This window comes from Thermobia domestica, chromosome 7 (genome assembly GCF_964235325.1).
Source record: "Thermobia domestica chromosome 7, izTheDome1.hap1.1, whole genome shotgun sequence".
NCBI classification, from domain to species: domain Eukaryota; kingdom Metazoa; phylum Arthropoda; class Insecta; order Zygentoma; family Lepismatidae; genus Thermobia; species Thermobia domestica.
This window is the reverse complement of record NC_137460.1, coordinates 147,422,565-147,436,133: the sequence shown is the minus strand read 5'-3', so window position 1 is coordinate 147,436,133 and position 13,569 is coordinate 147,422,565. Positions and strand designations below refer to the sequence as shown.

The following is a 13,569-nucleotide window of genomic DNA, read 5'->3' as shown; positions in this document are numbered from 1 at the left end:
TTTGCAAGCCTACCGTGAAAATTTTAGGGGGTCAGCAAAAAATTAGGGGGGCCCCGATCCCACTATACCCCTCTGGATACGGGCCTGAGTGTTGCCAACAACCTCTGAAGAAAATAGACTAGATGGGCTTCAGAAATAAGTTTCTTCACGCAAAAAATGGCTAGATTTTGAATTGCTAACGTTTTTGTGTGTACGATTATAAGTGAATTATAGTAAAATTTGACATCAGTTTTAGTTTCCTATTTAAAAATACTCAAAACATTTTACAATGTATGTACATAAGGATTTTTAGCATTCAAATAAAATAAATTGTTTGAAAAAAAAAAGTAAAATTTGAAATGTTGAATTTTATTCAAAGCAACATTCATGACTTTAAATCACAATAAAATCCATCAACAACTCCTCTGATTTCTGAAAGTTAACAGCTATATTATCAGTTGAATTGGAATATAGTAAGTCATTGTCGACGACGTCGCAACTAGCCAAGGCGCTGGAACTGGGTGCACCATGGTTAGATTGTGGATCAGTTGTGTTTGTGTAGACTGCCATTGTCCCAATTTTCAGTAACTTCTTTCAGCATGTCATAGTCCTTACCAACACTTATTTCTCCGTATACCCATATTAATAATCATGATTGCATTGAGAGTTTTCAACTAATTAGATATCCTATTTGTTTCCTTTAATAAACAAAAACAATCTGTGGCTTGCAGAAAGGAATAGTTTACTAAATTTGTATTAGAAAACTTTCATTCTTGCAGTGAAATGCGAAAATTAAAATAATTAAAAAGTAGCAAACGGGGCCGTTACAGGAGCGACATCAAAATTCTTTGAGTTGATAAGTATTGTTAAGTAGTTGTAAATTTGTGCGTTGGGAGAGAGAAGAATGAAAAACAAGTATTTGTTGCCTAATAAAACACCCTCTGTATAGATAAATCAATTAATACGATAATATACTGTATAATGACAAATAGGCTAATTTAAAAAAAAAAATACACTCTATTTTCAAAGAAAAAGCATTTTTAGGATTAATTTAACGGCTAATAAAAAGGCAAAAATGGCGAAAGGGTTTCATAAAATAAGTTATATTTAAGGCTAGAAGCATTTCCTAGATTTGTATGGCTAAATGCCTCTCCAAATAAACTAGATTTAGCCAAAAATAGGCTAAATTGGCATCACTGTAAATGTGTGTCAAGAAAACACTTAAAGAACTAATAATTACACAGGTCTACATTTTTTTTTTTTAAATTTGATTTCATAAAAGTGGCTTATCTTTATGTTTTTGGGTGTACTGAAACCGAAAATGAAGTCCGCTTTTCTCCATCATGTAGTTTTTTTTTTCAAAACCATATAACATAATAGCAAGTAGCCTTATATAGCATGCATGCATTCATACATGAATAAATTACGGTTGTAACAGATTGTGTTTGTTTATAATTATAATTAATTTAACTGATAAATTAAATGATAAATAAGTGAATAAAATAATAAATACATAATTAAACTTAAATAGCAAAAATAATATGGTGTTTTTTCGTAGACTTGTAGCGAGTAGTAACACTTTTCCGTAAATGCTACTAATTAAAATGAGTGCAAAAACAAACAAATATATAAACGTAAATAAGTATTTAAAAATTGTAGTTATTAAACTTGTAACTGCTAATGTTTACGTTTTTTATATTGCATTACTCTCCCGCAGTAGGTGGTGTATGCATGAAGCACCAGGCACAACTTGTACAGACAGGAATGTACTTCTTGTCTGTCCTCATTAGTCCGTGTTGGAAGCTAAACCGATTTAAACTTGTTATATCTGGACTTTGAAGCCCCTGTGGCAGTCAGCCAGTCGAGTTGTGTTAGTTGTTGTGTTACCAGTCCAGACCACTTCTGTTCTATCCGTGGTGAGTACACAATCAAGAAATACCAACGAAATATAAACTATTTTCTCACGAAATGTATATTATGCATATTTCGGGTTAAGAATAGGTTATCAAGATAAAGTGTGGGCTCGTCACAAAGTATGCCATAGCTGCGTTGAAAAACTTCGCTTGTGGTACAAATGAGAAGCAAAAACATTTAGATTTGCTATCCCAATGATGTGGAGGGAGCAAAAAGACCATGGGGATGAATATTACTTTTGTACCTGTGATGTTCAACGTTATAATTCCAAAAACCAGAAGCTCATTAACCACCCTACTCTTGAATCTGCTAGTTATCCGGTACCACACAGTCCGGAATTTCCAGTTCCTTGGCCCCCTGATGACTTGGACAGCCTTGATTGGGAAACAGAGGAGGAAGTTTCCAACGTGGAAAAGTATGAATCAAATAGTGATTTCGAACCAAACAGTTCAGATAACGAACCTCAGTTTTTTTCACAACAGGAGTTGAACTACTTAGTGCGAGATCTTGGACTTTCGAAAGATGCTGCTCAGTTACTTGGCTCCCGCCTTAAAAACAAGAATTTATTACAACCAGGCACATCTTTTTCATGGTATCGACATCGCGTAACAGTTTTTTTTTTTTTTTTTTGCCTTATTTTGCACAGGATGAGAATCTTGTGTACTGTAAACACATTCCTGGACTGATGGGCCAATTTGGTGTATATGACTCGAATCAATGGCGTTTATTCATTAACTCTTCGAAGAAAAGTTTGAAGGCCGTTTTATTACACAATGGCAATACATATGCCTCAGTGCCAGTTGGCCATTCGGTACATTTAAAAGAAACATACGGCAATTTCGCATTACTTCTCGACAGAATTCGTTATAATGAGCATAAGTGGTTGATCTGCGGAGACGTGAAAGTAATCACCATACTGTTAGGTCAACAACCTGGGTATAAAAAGTTTCGTTGTTTTTTGTGCTTATGGGATAGCCGTGACAGAAATTCCCATTGAAAAACAAAGGACTAGCCATCAAGAAATTCTCTCTTGCCAGCCGAAAACAATGTCATCAGAGACGGTTTGGTTCCTTCTGACAAAATCCTGTTACCGGCTCTACACATAAAGCTCGAGTTGATGAAACAATTAGTAGTCTCTCAATCAAACAGGTGCATGTTTCAAATACTTATGCTCCGTGTTTCCAGGTTTAAGTGACGTCAAGCTGAAAGAAGGGATCTTTGTAGGTCCAGACACCAGAAAACTTTTCGCAGATACACAATTTGTCCTAACCATGGATGAGAAAGAGAAAGAAGCCTGGAATTGTTTCAAGAAGGTTGTAGAGAAGTTCCTTGGTAACATGAAGGATCCGAACTACAAAAGTGTCGTGGAACGCATGTTGCATGAGTTAGGATAAAAAGATTGCAGAATGAGTCTGAAGGTTCACTTCTTACACTCGCATAAGAACTATTTTCCAGAAAACTTGGGGAACGTCAGTGAAGAACAAGGCAAACGGTTCCACCAAGACATCAAGGAGATGGAACGTACGTATGAAGGTAGGTAGAACGTGACTATGCTAGCGGACTATTGTTGGATGCTACATCGTGATTTATCTGAAGCGTCCTATACACGGAAGCGCACGAACTTTCCAAGAAAAAAGAAAACGTTTTTAGTGAAATTATTGTGTACTCTGCCACTCTGATATGTGTATGGACTTATAAATTTGATATTGTTCAACATGGAAAAACCTTGAAACTGCCTGCCGATTGTGTCCTTTTATCGCAGTTCCTGTCTGTACAGGTTGTGCCTGGAGCTTCATGCCTACAACACTTACTGAGGGTCAGTGATATTAGAATTTATTACTTATAGTTTATTTTAATATTTTGTATTTGTATTGTATTTGACGTTATTTTATGTTATCATACATATTTATTGTTTAACATATTACAAAACATCCAAGGGACAAGAACAAACACTACACTTTCCACGTCTATTATATACATATACACCCGCTATTGTTATATGGTTGTGAAAAAAAAAACTGTATGTGAGGGAGAAAAACGGACTTCATTTTCGGTTTCAGTACACGCAAAATTAATTTTATCAAATCAAAATTTGGGTTGTAGGCCTGTGTTATTACGAACAAGAACAAGAACAATTATTAAAATTAAACTGTAACAATAATAATAGCAACGACAATAATAAAAATAAACAAAATGAAACTTCGCGACAATTCAACAATATCTACTCTTGGGAGATGTTCTCCGTATAGCGCGAGAGACGACAATGGCAAAATTTCATGGATAGAGTTTTAAGACTGAGCAGGGGCTCACCCGTAAAGGGGCCCACCGGGTGCGGATACCCCAGAAAACTTCCTAATTTAATATACGTTTATACACTTCCACAATAAAACTATACTTGTTTAACAAAGAAATTACTGATGCAGCATGAAAATTTGATCTTACATTTAAACTGTAGTCTTTCTCTTATAAAAAACAATCTAATTCTATTATTTTTTTCTGAAAATATAGGTGGAAGTATTTTACAATTACTTATTATATTTTCGGGTGCAAAATAATACCCATTCAATATTAATAGGCTTGTAGTAGGCCTATTGGAACTTCTCTCCATCCCAAAGCTTGGCTCCTTCCCAACAAAAATTTCTGCGTGCGTGCCTGCGAGTGGGACATACCCTAACGTTCTATTGAGTGCTAAAATTGGTAGATATAGGTCAAGCTTCACGACTCCTTGCGATCATTATAGTTTAATCTCAATAAATGTCATGGCTCCAGTATAGTATCAATTTTTAGGTTTATAAAAAAAATCGTTTTTCTTCATTTTCTCCTGAGCATTTACACTCACGCATATCACTTCTTCAAATGTTATTAACCCCTTGCACTGAAACGGCGAGTCTAGTTCGTCATGGCCCCCCGGTGCCAAATCTCACAATGACGAGCTACACTCGTCATAAAATTTAAACTATTGTAGCATTACGTAGGTTTACTATATTGATGTTTTTAAAGTTATATAATGATAAATCACCTTACTGTCTATTATCAGAATTCAGAAAATAAATCGTAGTGGAAGGGATTAATATTGTAGAATTATGATTTTATTTCTCAAATTTAAATAACTGCTTGTAGAATTCACATTAAATTCTTGCCTACAACTTAACAGTCCTGGAGAGACATTTTCAAATATAGGACATGACAGATGAATGTTATCAGCATTGAACATATAAGAAAAAGTGATGTGAAAAGTGAAGAAAGAATTGTGAATTTAACTGATGTCCTTTTGTTTCTTTTCTTTATTCCAGATGACGGGTTCCGGCCTCTCTACAAGAGCTGCTCTCTTCAATATATCCCGTCACAACTTCTTGTCACGTATCGCAACGTCACGATCACTGTGAGTAAACAGAGAGGAATCACTTGTGACGCACGTTTAAATGGTTTCTTCTCTCTTTTATTCTTTTCTTTTTTTATGACGGAAGAGAAAAAAGAGCATTATCTTTGACACAAAAATAAGTTTCTTTCGGTGGAAAGTTGTCATTGGTTAGGAAAAGGAAAAGGTTGAGATGATTTTTCTTTCTCGAGAGTAGTCGATGATTCGTTTCCAGCATATTAAGGATTGACTTTTCGGCTTTACTCAATTCCTCTTTTCTCGTGAGAACAAAAAGGGTTTCTCTTTGTCAATGTTTATTATTTTGTCTTTCACCGTTTAAGTAAAGTTTTCTTTTGCTTATTTTTAGTAAAGGAAATTCCACAACAATTTCCGGTTTTCAGTCTCTTTCTGTTGTTTTTATGTTTCAGTTTCTTTTTATTCTAAAAAAAAAAAAAGTTTTTTGTACAAATAACTTCTCTATATCAGGGATATAGAAGCAAAATCTGTTAAAGCTATTTTTTAATTTTGTCAGGATACGAAACAAAAGTGACTCCCTTATGTTTCAGAATTATTTTTCTTTAGTGGTAGATTTCACTGATCTGCATTAAGTAGTGACCACTAAACAAAAAATTGTTCAATATTATTCTGAAACACAAAGGAGTCAGTTTTGTTTCGTCTCCTGACAAAATTTGAAAAAATAGATTTAGCAGGTTTTGCTTCTATAGCCCTCATATATTTACTCTGTCCGTGTGTCCGTGCAGAAGGCAAATAATCTCAAGAACAATTTGATGGATCAGCATGAATTTTGGCCAGGGTGTAGGCAGGGGCGGATCCAGGACCGACTTTTGGGTGGGGGCGGTGGGTTGTCATACTGCTACTTTTAAGGGCTCCAAACTTTGGGATGGGTTTTATTTATATATATATAATAAGAAAGTTTCCTCCTCTTGGGGGCGGCGATCGCCCCAATCTCCCCCCCCCCCTGGATCCGCCCCTTGGTGTAGGGGATCAAAACTTAGGAACCGAGTTCGTTGATGGACGTGATCCATTCAGTTGATCTCAAGATATGGATAATCAAAAATGTATTACAATGAGAGTAATTATGGATAGTATTCTAGCTTGATAGACTAACCGCAGTATTGTTTGAAATTAGCTGATTAGTATCATGCTTAGGATGCAAAATACTAATCTGTCCGTTGAATACCGTACTAAAATGAAATTAATGACCTACTCGATAGATCTAAAGACTTAAATACGATTATTTTCTATTTTCAAATATGCATTCATCTTACTTAAGTTTTTGAGTGGGAAACCCACATAGCACAAGTACGTACATGGGATGTCCGAGACTGAGCCCGCAACGGACGACGGGACCTCCCGGGATATCCGAATGTGCTCCCGGGACATCCACAGGATATCCGCGGGAGATCCAGATGTCCGCTAATATCCCGGGATACGGGATATTCAACGGGACCACGAAGGGATGTCTATTTGTTTTCCCTCGGACCTCCTGTCCCATCTGAGACATCCCGTGGACATCCTACATGGGAATCCTTCAGGACGTCCCATGCAGGACGTCCATGGGATGTCTTCTCATTGTCCCGATAATCCAGGGAACCGAATGGGATGATTGGGTCAAAATGGGACATCCCAGGGACGTAGTGTGCTATGTGGAAAATGAAGAGTGTAGGGAAATGCAAAAATCCAATTTAAACGTTGTCACCAAACTCCTTTAACGTCCATTACTACTTGTGTATGACTTTGGTCAGATTTAAGCATCCCGAATCTTCAACTTCTAAAGTATGCTACGCGTAAACTAAATTTTTATAGATAAATTCTTCACGTTCCAGAGATAGGGATTTTCCTCATCCTCACTTGCCCTCACTCTCAAACATTATTGATGACCTTGACCTCAAACAACATCGACGACCTCACTCACCTTCACGTTTAAATAATGTTGGTACCCTCACTCTCACCATCATGTACAAAATTATAGTGAGAATGGTCCTCAGGATTGCAAAATAACAGGGTGTCTATCTCTTATCCATTTGATCGTCTGTCTGTCTTACTGCTGAGAGGTATAAGAACTTTTTCTCTTATTTCATGAGGATTCAATCTCTTAAGAATAAGTTTCATCCCTGCTTCTGCCACCCGTTTTAGTTGTTTCGGTTTCAATGTTTGATCCCATAGAGCAAACTAGGCACTAGGTAACGCATACAGACTAGGTGCTGAAAAGTCTTGAACCTACAGAAAACCGAAAGATGTGCAGATTTTTATAATGACTTCATTTTCAACATACTCCCCTGGTGAGTATGTTGACACAAGAGAGTACACGGTGACACAAGAGAGTAAACTTATTTTTAAATGAACATTACACAGTTAATTGAACACCAAATGTTATTTTTTTAAAAAAAAAAAATGTGTGTCAACTAATGTAATTTATTTTACATTCATTTCGGTTACTATGGAATCGTGGTCAGTGGAACATCGCACGTTGACGTACGATCCTGTTCTAGAAACGGCTACTCACTGGTTGTAGCTCAGAGGTTGTTCCACCGTCAGTTCAACGTAGGGCGTTATATAGCAGTTCCGACAAGCAAAACTATATTAAAATTGGATTAAACACTCTCAAACTGATCCTCAGGCACTGTAACTCCTAAAGCACCACCAGGTTCTTTACGTAAAATGTAACGTACCCTTTTACCGGTACTTTACATTGTTACTGTTTTACCGGTACTTTACATTGTTATTGTTTTACCGTTGTTTTGTTAAGTGGCCCCCATTTGGTATAGTCATGCCATTAGTTCAAATACATGTTTTATTTGTTTTTACGTGTTAGCTATTAACGTTAGTTTTTGAAATGTTTCTTTACTATTAATACAATTCACTGGATGGTGGGGTTATTCTATAACTGTCCACTATATTCACATATAACTAATATCAATTACAAATGATTTAATATTATATCGAATTTTTCTAAATTTGCTAGGTAGATTCTATTAACACTGTAATAGTAAAATTCTTATTTACATAACACTCACCCATGACATCGTATAATCAGTCGTGTCGAGCATCGGTTCATGGATTCAATTGTCTTGTGCTTGCGGCATGCTGGGTAGCGAGGCCAAGATGGCGATAGCCGGGTGAGAAGATATGAAAATGTCGTGAACATCGATTGGTGCTCTTCAAGTAAATGGACAGACACGACTAGGTGAGAATTATCAATATTCTGTTTTTAGTTTGAGGAATTATGTGTCTCATTAAATATGTCATAAATATTAATTCATTAAGTTCTCAAATTTTAGGGGAGTAACTACAATAGAATATTAAGTTTTACAATATGAAAAATATGGTGTAGTTGAGCTATGTAGTCGCCAGGTAATGCATGACGCTCAGCCATCTTTACCGTGCTAAGAAATAGGCGACCCCTTCGGTCATCCATGATAATTTGAAATTTAAATACGTAAATCGTACTTTTAGGACTCAACCTCATCAAAATTTGTGTTTTGATCCAACATAGAAATAATTGGGATAAAAGAATTGGATGCCGAAGGCTAAATTAATCCTTAACAATTTTGGTAAATCGTCGCCTGATGCAACCACCTATGAATGCTGAAAATAGTAGGTGTCAGGTGGTTTAAAGTTGGATGTATTATCGTCAATGCTTCGGAGTGCACAATTCCATGGATTCGTGAAAAGGTGGGATCCGGAGGAGTGAGGAGGATACAACCAACGTGTCATAAGGTAAAAACTTTCCTTACTTATTTATCCTGAACCGGGAACCATTCAGATTGATGACAGCAAGGGTACCAGTGGTGCTATAAAACCCAAACTATTTGCAACTTAATGACTGTTTGTGAAATTTTTCTTCAGTACATCAATAGCATGACACACATGTGTAAATAAAATCTCGTGTTGTGCCACGCATCTAACAGGATTATCGTAATACTTCCATTAATATAATTATTAAGACTGATACTATTATGAAATGTTAGTATGCATTCGGTAAAAATCAAAAACTTAGCTTCCGGCACAGAGTTCTAATATGATGTCCTCGTGCAGTCTTAAAGGTTAGGTTAACTATGCTCAACTTGTCGTTCTCGTATTTCCATATACTGAAATGTCATGTTCACAATATAGTCAGGAAAGTGATAAATATTGTAGATGTATTTTTTTTCATACTCATTTGTATATAAATATATATCATGTTCATTCATATTGATAATCGATGCAGTGTTGTTTTGTTAAAGAAAAACGTGACCCAGTGTCATAGAAATAAACTTGGAATATGTTACAGATATAATTTATGAAACGATTCCTAAGTAGGAATAATAATAATAATACTAATGTAGTATATAGATGTTAAAATGACACAAGTGGCCACGTATGCAACACGTGACGGAAGTGCACGGAGCATATTTTTCTTCTTCACAATTTTTTTTATTCTTCACACTTTCCTGAGTCTTGAACGAAAATCAATGGATCAATGAATAGTGAGAATTAATAGGATTGTTCCATTGGAATGTAATATTCTATGTAAACCTGCCTAAGAAGCTACTTAAAATGTATCATCTATATGTTTAAAAGTTAATTTTTTTTCTTATTTGTACCGGTAAGCTACGAATATGTAAACTACGTACAATTGCAATAATGTTTATCGGCAGTTGTGTATTGACCGAATGTAAAACTAAAACAATGCAAAGAAGAGTCCAAAATTTATAACCGTTTTTTTTTCTTAAGCTGTACTTCGATTTTTTTCTCTTTTGACAATAAATGATAACTTGAACTTTAATGTATGATTCCGTTCCAGTAATTCATATTAAGTACCTAGATTATAGGATAATAGTAACATAAAGTGCAATTTGATGTCGAACATGTGCTAGATAGCACAGTTGCTAAGATCTCATTGACGGTCTACCACTTGACAAGAATCTGCGATTGCTTTCAAAATTCCGTTGCGTATGTAAATAAGAAATTAATTCTCGTTCTTTACTTTAACAGAATTAAGTGGTTACAAATTGACAATTCAATCCAAGATTTCGCTTGGTATGTTTTCATTTACTTTTATGTCCCTAAAGCAGGACGTTTCAAAATTGGCAATACCATCCAGGATTTTCGATTTGTTTTTGAGATTTTCTCATCCCTGGGAAAGACTGTTACAAAATTGGCTCCTTTAAGCCAAAGATCCATTTCTATAGAAACGAGAGCCAAAACAGGTCGTTTCAAAATTGGCTACACCAGCTAGGACTGATTAAATCTTCTTCTTATATGAGAAAGGTGTAGTATAAAATTGGCTTAGTTCAGCCTAAACATTAAGTTTAAGTAACTGTACGAAAATTTAGTGCGTTTCAAAATTGGCGACCCAGCCAGGATTTTCGATTTGTTTTTGAGATTTTCTCATCCCTGGGAAAGACTGTTACAAAATTGGCTCCTTTAAGCCAAAGATCCATTTCTATAGAAACGAGAGCCAAAACAGGTCGTTTCAAAATTGGCTACACCAGCTAGGACTGATTAAATCTTCTTCTTATATGAGAGAAAGGTGTAGTATAAAATTGGCTTAGTTCAGCCTAAACATTAAGTTTAAGTAACTGTACGAAAATTTAGTGCGTTTCAGAATTGGCGACTTCAGCTTCAGGATTATTACTATTATTTTTTTATGTCTAGTAGGTAGAACTAAAATGAGAATTTAGAATAATTAATGGAAGTATTGGGATAAGGCTGAGAGATGCGTGGCTCAATCAATATAATGTAAGATGAGTGAAACAACGATGATAAATGAATCGGAAAAGTATAATTGTTGCAATGGTGCTTACAATGTTGAGAACACTGTGGCAATTTGCTGCGAAGGTTGTGACAAATGGTACCATATGAACTGTTTAAACATTCCTGAACCGGAACAAGAGTTGTTAAAGCGGTCAGAGGAAAAGTGGTTCTGTGCCAACTGTGTAGTTGAACAGCATGTAGACTCGGATGTTGAGAAAGTGAGTCGTGCACGAAATCCAAAGAAAGTTGTTCCGGAAATAGAAATTGGGAGAGGTCCATTGTTAGAGAAATTGATGAACATAATTAAAGATTTAAAGTCTGAGGTTTCTGCTGTAAGGGTAGAACTTATTAATCAGATGACTGTTAACAAGAATGATTTGAAATCAGAAATGAAAACTGAACTAAATAAGATGAGCAATGAAATAGTAGCCTTAAAAGAATCTTTTGCAACTGTAAAGGGGGAACTAAACAGTGAAGTATCTAAATTAAGAAATGAGATAGATGAAACTAAACAGAATTTAGGTCAATCTGTAGAAAGTGTACGGGAAAATTGCATGGCTGAAATTTATAATGTGAATCAGGGTGTGAATAATGTTAAAGTAGATTTAGATAAGATCACTAGAAATTTCACTGAATTCACTGAGAATGTAGATTGTAAGTTAGAAACTACTGTTAAGGATGTATCAATGTTGAGAAATGAATTTGGAAATCTAACCTCTAAATTTGAAACTGAGCTAAAGAATGTGAAAGAACGACAAGTTAATGACTATAGGAAATTTCGTGATGTAAATGAACAAACTGTAAATATGATTAAGATATTGGAGCGTGATGTAGTGGATGCTTATCGTCAGAACCGGGAACGATGTGAACGGAACACCGAGAATTTGAGAAAAGTACTCGAATCGGGTGAAAGAAATACAAAGAGTGAAAATCCTCCTCGTGAAGGGAATTTAGTTGAAAGTGATAGAAGTTATCAGGATGGTAGGGAACCTTCAGTTCCAAATCTCAAGAGAATTCGATTTGAAGAAATTATAAATACGACTGAGGTATCCTCCTCATCTGACGTGGAAGCGATTGGGGATGAATCCGCTAGTAAACGTAAAAAGATGAAACAAAAGAGAAAAGGGAAAGAATCGCGGTGTGAGTCGCGTACAAAACAATGTAATCCGTTAGATCTAGTTGTTAATGACCAGGAAACCGTGGAAATATCTAAATTAGACCGTGAAAATAGACACTGGGACAAGAGCCCTTCGTATAAAAGAGGTGCAGGAACCTATCTGAAGGAACTGCATCACTTTCCAAAATTTGATGGACAGCTGACTCAGGGAGTGGCGAAAATATTTTTAGATGATTTGTTGCAAACTATGAACATGTACGTTCTCACCGACAGGGATCGTTTGTATATATTAGGACGGGTTTTAGAAAAGTCTGCCAAGATATGGTGTAGAAGTGTTGCTTCACAAATACGAACCTTTGATGATTTTATAAAATTATTCAAGATACAGTACATATCGGAGCGAATGGAGAGGGCGCAGAAACGTCACCTCTATTCATTGCGATATGATAGAACAAAACATTCTTCGCTTCTTGGGTTTGTCCGTCACATTGTGGAAAAGTATAATTCGATAGTGACTTCTCCATCGGATCAGGAGCTAAAGGACTTGATTTTGGACTGTCTTCCTGGGGAGGAATCTAAAATTCTGAAGTTAGGTTCAGTTAGTACAGCCCAAGATCTAATCTTAAGAATTGCAGAGTTGGAATGTGCTCCGAATTCTATTCCAGAAAGTTATGGGGGTGCGAAATTCCAAAATAGAAAACCACAAATTCGGAAAACATTCTTCTCGACAACTCGTTCCGATAAAATAGATAATGCGGTGCAAACGGAACCAGTGAACAGAGAAGCGTTAGGTAAAGATAATAATTTTGATAATACTAAATCTAGAAAATTTAATCGTTCAAGTTGGAAGAAAACTAAAAATTTAAAACCCGCCTGGGGAAATCGTAACATAACTAGACCTATGCCACCATTCCCCATGATGTATGGACAAGTACCGGTATCATATGCGGTACCAGGAATGTATACTTTTAACAGTATCAAACCACCTGTTGGTCAATTCCTTCCTGCTTCAATGGTGACATCTCCATTTTCTTCGAACATGCCTGTAGTGACTACGGCACTGAATCCGCCGTATTCTTCAGTTGCAGCGGAGTCAGTTAGTAACAACAACAACAATCATGTTTCCCAGTTTGTTAGTAACCCTGTTATTAATCAGGAAAACATATTGAGCGGTCGTCATTAAGGGGAGGCGATGGCTGCTCGACTGAACTTCTCTCCCCGAAAGAACATTTTGAAATTAGAGATGAAGTAGTTCCAAAACATTTAGTGCGTTTCAACAATATGAACAGCGGAAAATGTGGAGAGCTGCATTCATCCGTAGTCCCCACATTCAGTTCGGCGCCCCTTATTAGCATTATGTTTGGGATGAGAGTCGGTTATAAACTTTAAAAACCGTCCTTAAGTTCCATTAATATAAAATTGTATCTGCATCAATTATTCG

General features: G+C 36.1%; 1 protein-coding gene across 1 annotated transcript in view; it reads left to right on the top strand.

Annotated features, from left to right (window-relative positions):
• Positions 1–13,569, top strand: part of hig (locomotion-related protein hikaru genki) — a 484,097-nt gene that overhangs the window by 255,837 nt on the left and 214,691 nt on the right. The window contains exon 3 of the mRNA XM_081765381.1: positions 5,187–5,275. Within this exon, the coding sequence (XP_081621507.1) occupies positions 5,187–5,275 (89 nt within the window). The remainder of the gene's footprint in view (positions 1–5,186; positions 5,276–13,569) is intronic.